The sequence below is a fragment of the Marmota flaviventris genome, chromosome X (assembly GCF_047511675.1).
Source record: "Marmota flaviventris isolate mMarFla1 chromosome X, mMarFla1.hap1, whole genome shotgun sequence".
Classification (NCBI taxonomy): domain Eukaryota; kingdom Metazoa; phylum Chordata; class Mammalia; order Rodentia; family Sciuridae; genus Marmota; species Marmota flaviventris.
Genome location: NC_092518.1, coordinates 3846290 through 3865181, shown reverse-complemented (window position 1 = coordinate 3865181; position 18892 = coordinate 3846290). Strand labels below are relative to the sequence as shown.

General features: G+C 47.2%; 1 protein-coding gene across 1 annotated transcript in view; it reads left to right on the top strand.

Moving 5' to 3' along the window:
* The window catches only part of Anos1 (anosmin 1), a 147473-nt gene that overhangs the window by 109063 nt on the left and 19518 nt on the right, over positions 1-18892 (top strand). Inside the window, exons 7-8 of the mRNA XM_027954008.2 lie at positions 58-263; positions 4218-4362. Coding sequence (XP_027809809.2) covers positions 58-263; positions 4218-4362 — 351 coding nt within the window. The remainder of the gene's footprint in view (positions 1-57; positions 264-4217; positions 4363-18892) is intronic.

The following is an 18892-nucleotide window of genomic DNA, read 5'->3' as shown; positions in this document are numbered from 1 at the left end:
CACGCTGCTGACCCTGGTCGGTGACTCAGATGGCTTCTCTTTTCCCTGGGGTTACAGATCCGTCGGCACCACCAGCCCCCGCTAACCTCCAACTGGCCAACTCCACCGTCAACAGTGACGGGACCGTCACGGTGACCATTGCCTGGGACCTCCCCGAGGAGCCAGATATCCCCGTGCACCACTACAAGGTGTTTTGGAGCTGGACGGTCAGCAACAAGTCCCTTGTCCCCACAAAGAAGAAGCGGAGAAAAACCACAGACGGGGTGAGTGGGAATGAGGAGGGAGGGCCGCGTCATGCAGGGTGTATGTGAACCCCAAGTCGGAAGAGTGGCCCGTCTTGAGCTAAAAGTGTTGGTCTCCTGCTTGGAGCTGTGGGGAGGGGGTGGAGTCCTCAGGCATTAGGACCCAAGGGTCACTGGAGGTGTGTCCTTGAAAGGGACAATAGGACCCCAGCCCCTTCCTTTACCACTTGGCTTCTAAGCAATGAGAAGAGCAATTTTACTGTGCACCTACTCTGGCCATAATACATTGCCCACAGCAAAGGGGTCACCAGGTGGGTACCACGGCACATATCTGTAATCCCAGCAGCTCGGGAGGCTGAGACAGGAGGATCGCGAGTTCAAAGCCAGCCTCAGCAACTTAGTGAGGTGCTAAGCAACTCAGTGAGACCCTGTCTCTAAATAAAATATAAAATATGGCTGGGGATGTGGCTCAGTGGTCAAGTACCTCTGAGTTCAATCCCCATACCCACCCCACCAAAAAAAGAGGACCACTGAGACCTCTAAAACTGTGAGCCAGGACAGACCTTTTCTAAGTTGATCTTCTGAGGCATTTGTTAGAGTAACTGAGCACCAAGGAGCATGCGTGCCAAGGGTTTCTGTCCCATCCTAGGCAAACACAATTGAATTGAGTCCACTCACCTACTCTTATTCTAATGGCAGTTACAACGTCACCTCCAGAAATCAAAGCCACAATTAACATACGTCCTTCTTACCTATGTAGCCACAAAGATGAAATCATGTAAGATGTCCTTTATACGCAGGTCTCTCTCTCTCTCTATCTCTCTCTCTCTTAAAAGAACTTTGTAAATTGAAAGGCAAATATTCATAATTCTCCTATTTCGAGTTTTTCCACCTGCACACAACTTAGAAAGTACAGTTGGGCCACGTGTTTTTCACACTGATTTAAGAAGAATCTGAAGGGCTTTATCATCCAGATGCCAAGAATTACATCTTCATTGAGCCCTTCTCTGCAGTGAGATTTCTATCATAGTGAACAGGACATTTTGGTGCATAAAGGAGTTAGCTGCTCTATTTACTTTTGGTGTACCTTCCTTTATTTTGATGTTATAACATTTATATAAACACTCTTCTCCCTCATTTATGAAGCTGATTTCCTAAATGAGTTCTGTTTAAAAATACTTTTTAAAAGATAGGATTTTTTTTGTACTAAAGATTTTGATATCTGTGCTACTTAGAATTATAAATTATGTCTCCAAAAGCCCATATCATCGATATTTAACTGTTAAACTATTTTCATTTTGAAGATATTGTCATACAGGTTGATTTCTTATGCTGAAGAATTCTGCCATGTTTTGTCTGATAGAAATAGCTCAAGAGCAAAAGTTGTAAAATCACTGGAATCCAAAGGAAAAAAAAATGACATGATAAAATGTTAAAGTTCCCTACTTCAGGTGGCATTTTATGACATTCGTAACCAGACAGCATCAAAGATACACTAGGGATATGAGCAACTGATGTCTATCATATGCCCATTATATAAACAAAGCATAAATCATAAATTAAATTAATCACAATGATCCAGTGCAGTTACTAATTTAAGTATCCGTGAGCCCAGTGTTTGAGTCACCTTTTCACTGCAGTGGCCAAAAGAACTGACAAAGAACAATTTTAGAGGAGAAGTTTATTTCGGGCTCATGTTTCCCGAGGTCTCAGTCCATAGATGGCTGACTCCATAGCTCTGGGCCCAAGGTGTGGCAGAACATCAGGGCAGAAAGGTGTTCTGGAGGAAACCAGCTCAGGACTTGGCAAATAAGAGAGAGAGAGAGAGAGAGAGAGAGAGAGAGAGAGAGAGAGAGAGAGAGAGAGAGAGACTGCTTACCACAGACAAAATATAAATCCCAAAGGCATGTCCCCCAAGGACCCACCTCATGCAGCCACACACACTCCACCTGCCTATAGTTACCACCCAGTTAATCCCTATCAGCGGATTGATGCATTAATTGGATTACACCCCATAATATAGCCATTTTACCTCTGAACATTCTCTTTTGAGGGACACTTTATATCTAAACCATAACACCCAGGGTAGCCCAAATTATGGGTCACTATCTCATGAGTGTCTTGTATTTTCCAGTGGAAAAAAGACAAGCTACATTCTGTATGAATTATTGCACTTTGAGATATTAAAGTTTGGCCAACTGATCAATGAGATTAAAAAACAGAAAACCACCAAAGAAATAAGACACCAAGGAATTTCTTCCTGGGGATCGACTATTCCCATTTCTTAAGATGCCGTTCTAATATCCATGGTAACTAAATAAAGTGGGGACTTCCAAGTGAAGGCTCTTTGAAAAGTGAATTTTAATTGACCTGGCGGAAAACAGAGTTTAGGAAGAATGAGACGCAATTAAACAGATAAATTCTACTTAAAGGAAATGGGGAACCCAGATTTATGCAGACCTGCTAGTGGTTAAAATAGGAAATCACCCTTGGGGAAGCAGAGTCTCTCTGGGGATACCGGCTGGTGAGCTGTTGAGACCAGATGTCACCAGGGGCAGCAATGGCAGTCCAGAATCTGACCCAGACTTCCACTGAGGGGCTGAGCTGATACCACAGACAGCATTAAACTCCTGATTTGGAAATGCCCCTCAACATCCTGTTCCCTCTCTGCAAAGAGACCTCCAAACACACCAAGTTAGAATCAGGATGCTAATAGAGGAATTTCAGCAAAAGATTTACTTATAGGATTCAATGCTTCACCATTTCAGACAACAGTGTAACTAGATACATAAAACTGGAATGATCTTAAAGTAGCACATATTGGATATAGAAAACTGGAATGTTCTCTGCTGGAAAGAATACTACTAATCCTCTGTTGATTGATGTTGCATTAATAACTGATGTATTTTTCTTCATGAATGCTAATTACCACCAGGATGACCCCTTTATAGAAAAGCATTCTTTTCAATATCACTTTTTTTTTTCTTTTTGGTACCACGGATTTAACCCAAAGGCCCTCTGCTACTGAGCCATATCCCAGGCCTTTTTATTTTTGAGATGGAATCTCGCTAACCTGTTTAGGGCCTCACTAAGTTGCTGAGGCTGGTCTAACTCCTGATCCTCCAACCTCAGCCTCATGAGTCACTGAGATTATAGGCATGTGCCACTACACCTGTCTACCACCTGTCTTTTTTAAATGACCAAGTGCATTTATTTTAATGAGTGTTTTAAATTCTAAGGCAATGATCTTCTTTGTCTTGAATACAAGTTCCTGGAAGGGGGCTTTACTAAACTTCTCCTCAGTGTAATCTTCAGTCCTAATTCCACCTTGCTCTGTGCACCTGGAGACATCACCTTCTCCTTTAGCCTTTGCAGAATTCCTGTCTTGTCCCCAAGATATTAGGCCAATTACGCAGTTTTGCTTTACTTCTTTTCAATCGCAGCAGCATCTATAGAAAATTGGGCCAGTGTTTGACATTGACAATAATGATGGCAGAAATATCTTCAAGCATTTTTTTTGAAGCTGATTTGTTTTGTAACTTTTGGTGGAACTGCACTCAGGAGATGCAGAACAGTTAGCAAAGAGGGGCAATTAATGCCATCTCATAACTGTCCCGGGTCTCTGGCAACACAAGCCTTTGTAACTTCATTAGGAAGAGCCCTCTTTTCTGTTCAGACTGCTGCCTAGAAGGAAGTGTGTTTGAAATCATTTGCTCCTGCACATGCAGTTGTTGAATTAGGACAATTATTATTTAACGGGTTCTGGCCTTTTTATGAAATCGATTTTGATCCGCGGTAAAAGTGGATTTTCCATGGTGCCAATCCGCAAATCCACACAGTGTCTGACCTTGGGAAGTTGAAGGTCCATGCAAGCTAAATGTTGACGTGCTTCACAATGTCTGGTAAGATTTGCGGTGGAAACGAGAGGCGAAGACCGTTTCTAATGGGGCTCGGGGATACTCCCTCTGTTTGCAGCTCCAGAATTTCGTGGTCCTGGAGAGGCTTCAGCCAGATTACGACTACATCGTGGAACTGCAGGCCATCACATACTGGGGGCAGACCCGCCTCAAGAGCGCCAAGGTGTCCCTTCACTTCACGTCCCCACACCCCACCAATTACAGTAAGTGACCTCCACATGCGTCTTGAGCTCGATTGTGACACACACCTGTGTATCTTATGGAAGAACGAGGTGCAAAACAATTTCACCTCTGGAGACATCTTTGTGGTGTTTATTGTTGGTGCAATTGTCTTGGCGTCGTGAAGGAAACTGAACAAGAAAACAGGGCAGGATGCACCTCGGTGGTAGAGCACTTGTGTAGCACGGGTGAGTCCCTGGGTTCCGTCCCAAGGACCGCCACCAAAAGAAAGAAAGCCGTACCTTGTGAGCCATCTATTTATGCACTTCCGTTATTTGCAGGCTTTGTGCACAAGCACACTTCTCTCTAAAGGGAACACAAACTGTCAAATTGTTGTAGTTCTTGTTTTTCTCTTGAAAGTGGCATGACTGTTTTTCCTTGGTGTCACACTGTGGTTGTGTTCCTTTTTGGGCAGCTACCTAATGCTCCGTTGAGTGAAGTTACTTAAGAATTCCCACATTGGTTTTCCTTGTTTCCATTCTTTTTTTTTCCCCTTAAGTAGTATGTTTGTCACCAACTGAGCAAAACAAGAGGGTCTCACAGGACATGCACATCTTAGTTGTAAAATAAGTTCCTTGATGTTTGTGGCTTGTTCAGTGTGCGGGGCTGGTAGGGACTGCCGTGTAGGAGCACCTGGAAAGGGCTCAGGGAACCAGGGCAGGAATGAGAGAGACGGCCAGGGGCATCCCTTGTCCTGGGGACCCTGGGGCCATTGGTTCATTAGTCTAGCAGAACCCTGCCTCCCTCAAGGAGTTGGTCTCGATGAGAAGGCAAAGAATGCACTCAACTTTGCAGAGGCAACGCTAGCTCTGCAGAGTTAGATGCAGCAATTGCTCATAATTATCTTCCACCACCTGGGAAAAAGGCAGGCTCCACATGAGCAGGTTGGTCGGATATGACACTTTCTACAAGTACCAGAATCACAGCTTCCTGGCTTTTGGAGAAATCCTCTCTCTGGAGATTGAATAGATTCAAAGGGGTCAATTTTTATGTATAAGTCCAGGTACTATATAACTGTTCCCCAAAACATCTCATGGAACTATTTCTATGTGTTAAGAAGTTTCATTTTTTTTTTTTTTTGGTACTAGGGATGAAACCCAGGGGCACTTAATCACTGAGCCACATCTCCAGCCCTTTTTTTATGTTTTATCTAGAGACAGGGTCTCCTGAGTTGCTTATGACCTCACTGTGTTGCTGAGGCTGGCTTTGAACTTGTGATCTTCCCATCTCAGCCTCCAGAGCCGCTGGGATTACAGGCCTGCGCCATCAAACCCAACAGCTTCATTCACTTTTAAATGTAGTCATTCATTCATTCATTGCATTGTCTATGATGCTAGAAATACTATGCTAAAATACTACACATACATACATAATGCGCAATACCCTTTAATTGCATGATATTGTATATATATGACGTACATCCTCTGTATAGTGTATATGTCCTGTAAAATTTTCTATAAACATAGTGTACATGGCTGTATATATTCACAGACATATGCACTCACCTATACAAATACAGTCATTTCTCAGTGTCTCTGGGAGATTGGTTCCCAGAGTACTGTCCCATGGATACCCAAATCCAAGGGAAGTCAAATCCTTTACATAAAATACCACAGTCTTTGCAGCTAACCCAGGACACATACCCCATGCACCTTAAACCATCATGACTTACGATACAACGTCAATACTATGGCGTGCATGGTCGGTCTAGTGTATCGTTTAGGAACTATTAACGAGAAAAGGGGCTGGGGGTGGGGCTCAGTGGTACAGCCCTTGCCTCCCATGGGTGAGGCATCACATAAAAGTAAATAAATAAATAAAGATTAAAAAAATATAACAAGGAAAAGTCCTTATGTGCTCCATACAACAGCAATGTTTTCCCCAAGTATTTTTGAGGGAATACTGTTGAATCCACAGATGTAGAGCCTACAGATATGGAGGGCTGAGTGTACACACACACACACACACACACATATGTGCGCACACACACGTAGACATTTTCCCCAACCCTGGATGTATTCTGGTCTCCGCCTTAGAAGTGCCTGATCTTGAATTTGGGAGATAAATGTAAAATAAAGACCCTGTGCATTGCCTGCAGAGCCCAGAGCTAACATGGAGGAGGGGAAAGAGCGCCACATTCTTCCCCGTGAGCCCCCGTCCTCTGTGCGCTCCTGACACACACACACCTTTCCATACAGAAGCAGGGCACAGATAAGGAAGGGCTGGCCAGAGCACGCAGGGCAGAGGACCCAGCCTGGGAGGGAGAAGGAGGCGGGAGGCCATTCTCTCCCGTGCCTGGACCACCTGCTAGTGCCTCCCTCTGCCTCCCTCTGACCGGTGCCGCTTTGAGCTGCCTCGCAGCACCTCCACCTGCAGGACAGCAGGCCCCCCAGACCCAGTGCCTCCAACCATGAACTCGCGAGCCCCTTCCCCCCTCACCAGGGCCAGAAAGTCCTTTGTCTCCGATTTTAAATCACATGTGACCTCTGTCCAGCTGTTCCTCAAGCTCAAACCCTGTCATCTCTTTCTCATGAAATTCAAATCGTCATCCTGTAGAGTTCCACTTTCTTTTCTTGTTGTTTCCCCCCAAACCCTATCCTCAGCCGCGATCCGCCTTATTTCTCTCCAACACCAAAATCTTATCAAATTGCATCCAACGTCTGCATCACTTCTTTTCCCGTGGACGGTGGGGATTCCACCCGTGCTGTGAAACGGGCATGTCCCTCTGCACCCGGGCTCTTCCCAGTCAACAACATTCTTTCCCTGTTAGCAACTGGAGTGGGTCTGCCAACTCCCGTAATTTAATATGTGTGTCTTCCCAGAACAGGAGCAACAGGGAAAAGCTGCCACCTCAACTGCTCATTGTTGAGGTTACATCACCCGGGGTCTGTCTGGCTGTGGTCCCGCTCACGTGAAAACGTCTGTGGAGCGCTCCTTGGCCACAGCATGTGCTTGGCCTTCTCAGTCCTCCTGGGCCCTCCTCACCCAGCTCTGCAAACTCAGTGACTTCTTTTTTGGATACCAAGGACTGAACTCAGGGGCACTCGACCCCTGAGCCCCAGCCCCAGCCCTATGTTGCATTTTATTTAGAGACAGGGTCTCACTGAGTTGCTTAGCACTTTGCTATTGCTGAGGCTGGCTTTGAACCCATGATCCTCCTGCCTCAGCCTCCTCAGGGAGATCTTTGAGGATCTCCTTCTTCTGAGTAAGGTCCCAATCCTTTCTCTGTCCCCTTAGGCCACATTCCACAGTCTATTTTAAGCCCCTCCCTCTCAGTAAGATAAATCCCCTCTTGTGTAAGCACATCTCTCCCTTACCCCAGGGTTCTCCTCTGTAATCCAAGTGGACCGTTCATCCGTCTGCCTAAGGCAGACTCTACTCGGTGGTGTCTAGACCCACGCCTGCCTTCCCAACTCACACACCTGTGTCGGCTGTTGTGAGCATCTGTCCTGGTGAGACACCACTGGTTATCTGTCTGTGTGTAATCCCACGTGGGTCATCTGTCTGTATGGGTTATCCATCCTGACTCCTGTGTATAATCACTGCACCATGCATACGAGTGAGACAGGATGAACAAGGTATCCCTTTCCTAAAACTTCAGGGTACCTTGGATGGATCTTCTCAGCCTTCATTTTAAAAGCATGCTCTTCCTTAGTCTGGTTTTTCCATCCAACCTCTTTCCTAGGACATTCCAGAGCTTTCTATAGGTGTCATTTGGTTGATCCATCTGATACAGGAGTAAAAACAAGGACAAGGGAGACAGAAATGGTATTTTTTTGTTATTTTCCAGCAACCAACGTCCTCTGTCTTTTCCAGGATGTTTGCATATTTGAGTCATGTGGCTAACCATACCAGACGAATTCTCTTTCTGGGTGAGAGTTTCTACCCTGTGAATAGACACTAGAATTAGATCTGCTAAGTGAGTAAGTTGCCATACGTAATATTAAGATCCTGACCACCAAGATATTTCATTGATTCCTAAGGGTTAGGATCTTGTATAATCATCTTTAAAAATTAGACAGTGTCTTTCCTGACCCAAGAGAGTATGACGGCCAACCTCACAATAGCGGCTTTATCCTAAAGACTAATTCCCTAGAAATAGCTGCATTCAGCTGACGGATAATCTTGCACCTCTTGTAGATTCAGAAAAGTAATGAAAGCAAAAACACAGAGCAAACTCCCTACAGCGACCTACATTGCTCGGGTCTCTGGTTATTTTACAGAAGAGACTGGCTTTGTAACAGATTATGTGGGATAGAGCTGAATGTTTGTCAAGCTTTTATATCTGAAGCTTGATATATAATCTCATAGACACTACTGTATGACTTTTACAAGAACACTCCATATTTCATCATGATCCACCTGGAAGTAAAGAATAATTAGGACTTTACACTCTAAGCAAGAGAAATTATATTTTATAGGAAGTGGGGGAGTAGTAACTGTCAGCATATAAATTACTTTTTGAGTTATATTCTTCCAGGTCTGCAGGCTACCAGGGGTTTTAATGATAAATATTTTCATGCAGGCAGAAGCTGAATGTGCATGCAGTTTTATAAAAGTTTCCCTTGAAGGCTGTAGGAGGTAACTCTGTCTTTAATGGAAATGTAGTGTGCCTTCTTGGAGGCAGGAGGAATAACTCCAAGGATGACAGACTCTCAATATTTTATTGTTACCTCCTATAATGGGAATATTCTTCTGACTTTCCAAAATATGAAAAAAATGGAGAGAATACTCTGAATATCTTAATCTGTAAAGTTAGTTTCAATTTGGATGTTTGAAAAAATAGCATGGATCTTTGATTTTCTTAGTACTTAGGGCTACTATAGAATAGAAAGCAGATTTCATGCCAAAGTGGAAGAGATGGTCCTACAAACTCAGACACACACCCTAGCATTTCAGCGTGCACAGTGTGTGACTGTCCCGTAGCCCTGGCACACTTGAGCGACCCTACTTGTGAATGGATTTCTGCCCTCCATTTCTTCCAGTAAAACTACAGTGGTTCAATCCCAAGGTATGCAAAAATAAGTTCTTGCTTCTCTAGAGAAAGATTAAAGTTTGCACAGGATTTAAAAGCAAATAGCAAGAAGAAATTCACGTCGACATAAGACATAGCATCTTGACGGCCAACTTTATTATCTGCTGGAGAAGATCAAAGATGTTCAAAGACTTTAGAAATGGAAAAGGCCCCGTGAGCATCTTGACTGCTGAATGTGTGTTTAGTAAAGACGTGGGGTAGAACTGGGATTATGTCACTCCATGCTGGTGGCCACAACCATTAGACCTGGGGCCCTGTGCATCACCTTTAACAGTCCTTGAGATAGGCCACTTAGTGGAGAGGTCACCCCAAGGAAACAATGCACGGGCCATGCCAAGTCTCTTCGGCAGCCTGACCCTCCCTAATGCCCCCTGCCTTCCCCTGGTTAGGGAGAGTTTTCCCCACTCAGCCTCGCCTTCCCTCTTCCTCCCACCTTCCAAAGAATGGGGGCATCCTAGCTTTGTTAGGAAACCTTGATGCCACATTGCCCATCTGTCTAGAATCAATGTATCTTAATGCACCTCTCCAAGGGCTATTGGAACTTCAAGAGGCAGAGAAGACTTCCATCAAAGAGCACAATGTCTGCGGGTGCAAACTGTCAATTCAGTACATGAAAGGGAAACGTGTTGTTTTTCTTTTTTTTTTTTCATCATTACTAAGTTGTGTGAGTTGTCTATGAACACTCACAACCCAGTGCAAGAGATCCACTTCTTGAAGAATGCACAGCTATTGGGCACAGCAAGAAAATTAAAAAATGGAGAAGAGGTATTACCTACAGTGATTAAGGACAGCACTGGGGCTGCCTGCAAAGCAAAGCTCTCCCCACAGAAAGGAACATGAGAATTTTATTCTGGGAGTCTATCCATATTCACGTTGGGGCTGGACCCCTCCCTGAGCATTTCTGGGTGAGGATGTACATTTCTGACACGGTCAGTTCAGGATCATGGTTGGAGAAAAGAAGTTGGTGGACACATGTCTGTGCATGCTCAGCTCAAAGTCACTGTGAAAGGTTCAGACGGGGAACACAGACATTTAAAGGTGGCAGACTTGAGCACTCTGGGCATGCTCAGGTGAGGGTCACAGAGATGGCAGGTGTGAACCTTTCTAGAAAAGCTCAGTTCAATATGAAATGATCCAAGTATTATCTTGGAACCTAAAAGAAAACAATAAATAGTGTTCCTGGGATCTTAAATATCACAGCTGGTTCTTTGTGAGTTTCTGCAAACAGTTTTAGCTAGAAGAAAACCAACACCATATTGAAGATGTGTTAGGAATTGGCCTGTAAACGTGCCTGTCCCACTTAGTAGCTAACAGATTTGGTACCTGGTGAGGAGGACATATTTTACTCTCAGACAGCTCCGGGATTCAATCTCCATTACCGTTTGCTTGGAAGTTTGTCAAACTGGATGTGATTTTTAATATTTGTTCAAGTGCTCCTTTTCTTCATTGTTAATGGATGCTAATAGCTCTTTATCAGAGATGTGCAAACCAGGGCCCAGGGGCCACACCCACCCTAAACCTGTTTGGTACCTAAGAAAGATTTTACTGGAATGCAATCACACTTGCTTTCATATCCCATCTGACTCTTTTAGAAACCTCTTTTCACATCACAGATCTGGAGACCCTTTCTTAAACAAAGAATTGGCAAAAAAAAAAAAAAATGACCTCACATGGAGTGAAGACAGGTATCTCATTCATTCCCTTCCACCCACTGGCTGACCCCACCCTAAGTGCCAGACACTTGGCCCTGTGTGACCTCAAAACTTTGGACACTTCCTCAGTGAGTCTAGTACTGTCTTCACCACTCAGTCCTCATTTTAAACCTGGGTGAATGGGTGCCGCACTCTAATTTGTTGCCTCCTTAGTTTCTGTATTTTGTCCCCAGATATTTCCATTTTAGCATTTGGGACTTCCCGGTTGCTTTCTCATAGGTGTGCTTTGAAAAGGAAATTTTCTTCAAAAAAGATGGATACACACTACCTTTAATAGACTTATAAGCAGTACAATCAATTCCCCAACAAGCCATTGACAATTTGTTTTTGAAATTAAAAGTTTCCTGCCATTAGTGGGAAACGCGCCTCACTCTATTCCAAGATGACCAATAGAAATGAAGGAAAGGACATAGCACTGGTGTTGGGAGAGGAAACCATCATATATGAACATGTAGAGCTGACCCTTGTGGGAAAGTTCATATAAAATCAACACTGCCAGTGTAATTATATCATCCAGGATGATCTTAGCCGTTTCCTTAAACACTAAATTGAAAAAAGTGACATTAACATCCATCCATCCCAGGAGATGAAACATAACCATCTTTCCTGATAAGATTAGTTGTTTGTTTTCCCCTAAGAGCGCATCCCTGTGTATTATGGTCAGTTTGGGGGAGAGGTTTCTAGGGGTTGAGTCCAGGGGCACTTAACTACTAAGCCACATACCCAACCCTTTCCCCCCTAAATCTACAGACATGGTCTTGCTAAACTGCATGGGGCCTCACTAGTTGCTGAGGCTGGCCTCAAACTGTCCAGCTTCTGGTCGCAGGAGCCGACCTAATGAGTCCCCTTTTTATATTTCCTGTGAATTCTAAAAAAGTAGAGGCAGGAGCGAGGCCCTGCTAGGGTACAGGACCCGCGGTGGAAGGACAGAGGATGAGGCTTCCCTGGCCCTCCCAAGAGCCCAAGGCCCCGCCGGGACCACTCATTGTGACGTTCAGGCCTGTGAGGTCCTAGCAACCGGGGCCCGCTGGATACCAACGCCACTTGGACAGTGTCCCTTTGGTCTCTGATCTCGAGGCCGCCCATCCTGAAGCAGCCCCCCACGCACCGCTCTCATGGGCGGCTACCTGACCAGGTACCTGAAAAGTCACCCGCGCAGCCCCTGGACCGCGCCGCAGCCCGGCTGCGCGCGGGAGCCCGGTTCTGCCAGCCCCAGGCCGCGGCGCTGTCCCCGAGACCCCGGGCTCTTCCATCCTGAGCTCGTCTTCCCGGGCTTCTTTGTCCTCTCCCGAACCCTGCCCCCGCTCGTGCCAGCGGACCTCCCGGCTGCGCAGCCCACCCGGCCCAAGCAGTCTCTCCGGGAGCTCTTGAAGCAGGGACGCAGCGCTCCTCGGCCCGGCCACCCCAAGCCTCCAGGATCCAGGAGGCGCCCTGGGGCCCACAGCCCGGTCACAGTCCTCATCAAAGCCCCCCAGCGCCCAGGGACCCGCTACAAGTGCCCACCCGTGGAGCCCACCCCAGACCCGTGCGCCAAGGCCACCGTGCTCCAGGCCCTCAGCAAGTGCACCAAGGGCAAGAGGAAGTTGGATGAGCCCCTCTGGTTCGAGATGCTGGAGCCCATGGTCCCCGAGCCCGAGGTCCCCGAGCCCAAGATCCCTAAGCTTGAGGTCTCAGAGCCCCCTAAGAGTCCGGAGCCCCCGAAGACCCGGGAATCCCGGCCCTCGGCTTTCGTGCCTGTGATCAGCAAGGGAGTGACGCGGCCCTTCGCACCCCAGCTGGGTCCTCTGTCACCAACCCTCCTCCCGGGGCCCAGGAGATCCCCGCAGAGCCTGCCCCCCAGCCACCCCTTGGCTGGCCGTGCCCGCTGTGTCCCCTGGTGCAAGCACTGCACCGGCCAAGGAAACCGTCTTGCAGCTGGAAACCCGGGAGCAACTGCCCCCCAGTCCAGGGGCCTCGGGCCTGGCCGCCCTGCTCAGCAGCCTCAGCAGAGGAGCCCCCCTGAGCCCCGAAGTCCGTTCAGCGCCATGGTGCCCCGGACGGTCCCGAGAGGGCCCAACCGCAGCCTTCTTTTCAGATACAGACCTACAGTCACCATCGTCTCCTACTGACTCCGCGCTACCCCACGGGGAGGCTTGGCCACCAGCGGACTGGCCACTGCTTGGACTCACAGGTGTGCCACCCTCAGCCCTCCTCTGTGTCACCTGAGGAGCCCCCACTCTAGGAGACTGTTGACCCCTCACCCCTGGCCGCCCACTCCCGCTTCTCCCTGGGAAGAGACTGACCAGGGAGGCGCCCTCCGCCCACGTGCCCATTTCTTAGTTAAGCGCTGCTTCTTGTTTCATAGAGCAGTGATAGGAATAGAGAAGGTTTGTTTTCCTAGAGATTGTCCTGTTCTTTCTTTCCAAGACTCTCCCCTGTAGTTTCTCCAACTGGACACTGTAGAGGGTGGGGCCTGACCTTCCGGTGGTTGGTGCTGTCCTGTGCATGGGTGGGGGGGGGGGGGCGGGGAGCAGCCTCCCTGGTCTCTGAGGGTCAGCTGAGCCAGTCCACAGTGTCTCCAGCCAATTTCCAAACAACCAGACTGTTGGAAAGCTACCAATCTTGAGTTGCATTCAAAAAAGAAGAAATTTTAGTTACATATTTTCAAACAATAAAGGTTAGAAGTAGACAGTTTGTATAGCACAATGTCGTCTGCAGGAATTAGTTCATATAACTATTATTTAAAATATAAAGAATGTATTTTAATTCATATTTATGTGTATATTTGAACCTTTACATAGCATGTATGTTGTCAATTCAGTAGGAATTCAATTAATCATTTATTAATAAAGCTGGTTGAAATATTTCGAAATATTAATGGGCACATTACTAGTGATAATGTCATACATTCTGTGCTGTTTAATACAGTTAACATTGTTCCACTACATAAGTGATATAAAAAGTATGAAATTGTGTTTCTGACATGATAAAGAAGGGCAGAAACCAGGCCCAGGGCCTTTGGACACTTTGCCTGGGCTGATCTTTCTATGCAAAGTCTCCATACAGTTTGGGAACTGGAGCTTCATGGTCTTCCTGTTGAGAGGCAGGGGACACAGCTCTAACCCTAGCAGTCCCTCTTCCCATGGAACGTGGTGTCCAGGGTAGAGCAGAAGAGAGACCAGGAAATACACCAACACACTTTGGGGTGGAGCTGGAGGGATGGCAAGCTCTGAGAGACAGAGAGGGGGAGTTCCAGATCTTCTAGGGGAGACTCAAAAATCAAGCTTGTAGCTGAATGGACAGGGCACTGTGTGTCAATGACATAGAAGAAGGACTTTGGCTCTGATTTCATCAATTGAGACATATTGGGCATGTGGGGTGGCTGTCCCCTCTAAGATAGGATTGTCCTGAACCTTGGGCTCTATTATTTGTCTCTGGTCTCTCCTGTAAATGCTACAGCTCTCTCCCGTCATGGATGTAGGTCCAACCCCCACCGCCCACTCTACCCCATCCCTGTGCACATACACACACACACACACACACACACATATGTACACACACACCACAAACACACATTTCCTTGGTGGAGTCAAAACCACGCCCAGGTAAAGACTCTATTACTTCTTCATCTTTTTTACCTTAGAAGTTCTACTCTTTGAGTAGCTGTGGGGTTCACAAAATAATGAGTTCTTTGAGAGGCTGCCCTGTGATGTGATGCTTCCTTCTGTGGCCATGAATCCCAAAGCCCCTTTCCCCAGGACTCCTACTTCAGCTGTCGGGTAAGGTCATCCTCTTATAGGACAGCACCACGTGTCCCCAGATTCCTTGACACTTGCCCCTTCAGGGTGAGCCCAAGTCCCTCTCCTGAGTGGGAGGCCTAGAGATGCCCTTCCAACTGCCTCAGTTGGAAAGTCCCACCCCAGGTACAGTGGACATGACCCCCTCCTGCACCCACCCACCCCTCTTTTCCTTCTCCCCAACTCCCATGTCCTGGCTGACAGCAGACAATATCAAATGGAGGGTGTCACCCAATACCTGAGCAGGCTTCTTTAGAAACCTCAGGGTCAGGAGAAAGGACACACTGTCACAGAGTGGGGGGTGGGGGAGAAAGAGGGCCTCAGCAGAAATTCTAGGAATATCCAAATAAACTAGGGAGTTTCCTTCATCTCTGTCCACCATGAATTTCTCAGTGTTGATGACTGAGCTGGGGCAGGTGACAGCAGAGCCAGAGGGCAGCAGGGCAGGGCACAGAGCAGGCTTTCTCAACATGGGCCAGTGACTTCTGGGGCGGGCTTCCTGTTGTGCGGCCCAGTGTGTTTCTTTATGGTAAAGCTGTATCGGAAGAGAAGGGGCTTCTGGGGCGAAATTAAAATCCTCCGTGACAGCCTTCCGATGCCTTCCTAAACGCTGCTCCTGCTCAGAGAATTTCACAAGTGTTTTGAGTCAAGAGGGAGTTGGTACTCTGTGGCGTGTGATGTGTGCCCCGCAAGATTCAACACAGCATAGCACTGGTCTGCATAAAAAATAAAGTGTCTTTGCCTTTAATGCATCTGAGGACAATGAGTGATCTCTTCTAATTGCAACCCTACGTGGATCTGATAAAAATCAACCGTTCTACCACATGCATTCCTACTGGGTGCTCTGTAAGAGTTTTAGGGGATGCCCAAAGGAGAATCTTGACCTGAAGAAACATGGGAAAAAATGTGCAGGTCACTTAAAAATACAGTCACATGACATTTCTGTCAATGAGGGGCCACATACACAATGGCATTCCCCTAAGAGACAGCCGAGAGTCGTTTGTGTACATACGCCTTTGTTCTATGATGTTTGCGCAACAGAGACATCATCTAAAACACCCACCTCTCGCTTGTATCCATGTCAGTCAGCAATGTGTGCATAGCTACAGCGACCCGTAGTGTGCTGGATGCTGTGCTGGGTACTGTCCTGGGTAGTGTGCTGGGTAGTATGCTGGGTACTGTGCTGGGTAGTGTGCTGGATGCTGTGCTGGATGCTGTGCTGGGTAGTGTCCTGGGTAGTGTGCTGGGTAGTGTGCTGAGTACTGTGCTGGATAGTGTGCTGGATGCTGTGCTGGGTAGTGTCCTGGGTAGTGTGCTAGGTAGTGTGCTGGATAGTGTGCTAGGTAGTGTGCTGGGTAGTGTGCTGGGTACTGTGCTAGGTAGTGTGCTGGGAAATGTGCTGGATACTGTGCTGGGTAGTGTGCTGGGTACTGTGCTGGGTAGTGTGCTAGGTAGTGTGCTGGGTACTGTGCTAGGTAGTGTGCTGGGTACTGTGCTAGGTAGTGTGCTGGGTACTGTGCTAGGTAGTGTGCTGGGTACTGTGCTGGGTAGTGTGCTGGGTAGTGCAGTAAGAACAGTTTGCCAAATATATCAGCACATTGGCATGGGGGTACTTGCAGACTGAGAACTTGGTCTTCTCTGCGGGCAGAGGTGGGCAAGATGTCATCAGCGTTTTGAAACAGTTCAGTGGCTTTCTCCAAGGAGAACCAAACAATGACACCTGAATAAGTGGGCGGGTTGGTGGTTGCTCCCCACTTCCCCTCCCCTGGCTGAACGCCATCCGTCCAGAACACGGAGGCCAGAACCAATTGGCGTTGCTGCACCTGACAAGATGATTCTGGTGAATGGGCAACTGGAGAATTTGGTTGAAGATTCTCGCAGGCACTCTGAGGCCGGGCCACTCCCAGGCTCCAGCTCGCAGCTGCTGGAAGGGCCTGGCCTGTGCGTGGGCCTCCTTGTGGTGGGAGGAGGTGACATGGAGGATTCTAGGTCAGCGGCAAGAGAAGGAGCCCAATCCAAAGTGGAACAGTGAGAAGGGGGAAGCAAGAAGCAAGTCCGGAGGGCCGCGGGGCAGAGTCCTTGAGGACAGGCCCACTGGGCTTGTTCACAGCGGAAGCCGTAGGACCTGGGTCTCTGCCAGCCACCTTACCTATCTCCTCTCAATCATTCACGAGGCAAGTGTCACTGTCCCCCCTCGCAGATGAGAATGCTGGGACCTGACCACAGCCAGGGGCTGTCAGGTGGGGGGGTGGGCTTTGGTCCTCTCTGAACCTCTGTGTCTTCCTCTATACAGAGCGGGCACCAGGAAAGTGTTGGTTGGACAGAAGGATGGAGGAGGAACGTTGGGATGGGGGACACTGGTAACAGAGAGGGGGAGAGCTGATGGCAGAGGAGGGGGAGGTTGGACGTTCACCTGGCGTCCGGTGGCACCTTTTACACATTGCACTAAGTGAGTGTTATTTTTTCAAAATAAATATAGAACATATTAAAGAGAGCCAATATCTCCCAAAGTGAATAAAAGGTCACTTTTGAGAGATCTACAAAATAAATAAATAGATTAATTAATTAATTATAAGAAAGGTGCTTTCACAATAACTAGATGTACTCAAATTCAAGATATGGACACACAGATGTTTAAGAATGATCTAAGTAATTAGACTGACATGTTACACATGGGCAAGGGGGAGCCACGTCTATGTCCCCTGCAGGTGCATCCACCCTGGGAGCCTCCTTCCACAGAACGAGGCTGCGTGCGAGAGGACAGGTCTGTGGTTTAGGAGCCAGGAAATGAACCAAGATTGGTTCACTCACCAATACTAAGATCTAAAGTGGATTAGCCACTGTGGTTAAGAAGAGCTACTGCTAAAAAGAGCATTTGAATTTCCTGTACCTTTGTATCAGGTGCAGAGTTTGGGGATGCTGAGACCCTTGAAGACCAAGGTCAGTGCCTTGAACCCACAAGAAAAATTAAAAACCAAAGTGGAAATCCACAATTCCCAGGAAGCCCAAAGTTGTGCCTATTTGTAGGCCCCATGTGACTCTAGGACCTGGGGAGGACAAAGGCCTTCTAGATGGCTGGTGGCCATGCAAAGTCTTTGTCAAGGAGGGTCTGGGCCCAGGAAATTCAGAGCAACCTAGGAAACAGCATGAGAGGCTGTGTCACAAGAAGAAGGCAAAGGAGGAGGAGGAGTTGGAAGAGAAGGAGTTGGAGGGGGAAAGAGGAGGAGGAGGAGAGGAGGAGAAGGAAAGGAGAAGGAGAATAAAGATGAGTGAATAATAACTTCAAAAACATCATCTAATTCCTTTTATGCTTAGTCCATCTCCTGCCTAGGCTGACGTCCTGGGCACTCACAGAAGCCTCTGACCTCCAAGGGACTCAGCCTTGGTTGAAAATCCTGCTGTTGCACTCTTGAAATGTTGAGTCGTTTTTGAAGAAGAGGCCTTTCATTTTAATTTTGTCCTGGGCCCTGCAAATACATAGCTTATCCTGATTTCTATAGCTAGAGAGCCGCACCCTGGGAATTCCATGCAAACTGAGAACATACCACACTCCTGGGCTTCTCTTCTATGCTTCAGAGTGTTTGACATATGTTACAAGTCATTCAGTGGTTACATTGATAGGTTCTCCCAGGAGCTCAGGAGGCTGAAGCAGGAGGATCTCAAGTTCAAAGCCAGCCTCAGAATATTAGAAAGGCCCTAAGCAACACAGCAAGACCCGGGTCCAAATAAAATGTGCTAGGGATGTGGCTCAGTGGTAGGTGCTCCTGGGTTCAATCCCTGATACCGTGCCCCCCCCCCCAAATTAAAATAAATAAAATTCATAGGTGCTTATTTTTGAATAAAATATAAAGTCAAATATACCTGAAGAGTTAAAAAGCATACACCATTACAGTTTCCACATTCCAAAACACATTACAATGAGTTTTTCACATGAGCTACCTTTGTTATATCTCCTGCTAGACTGACTTTAGGATCACACACAATGGTCTCC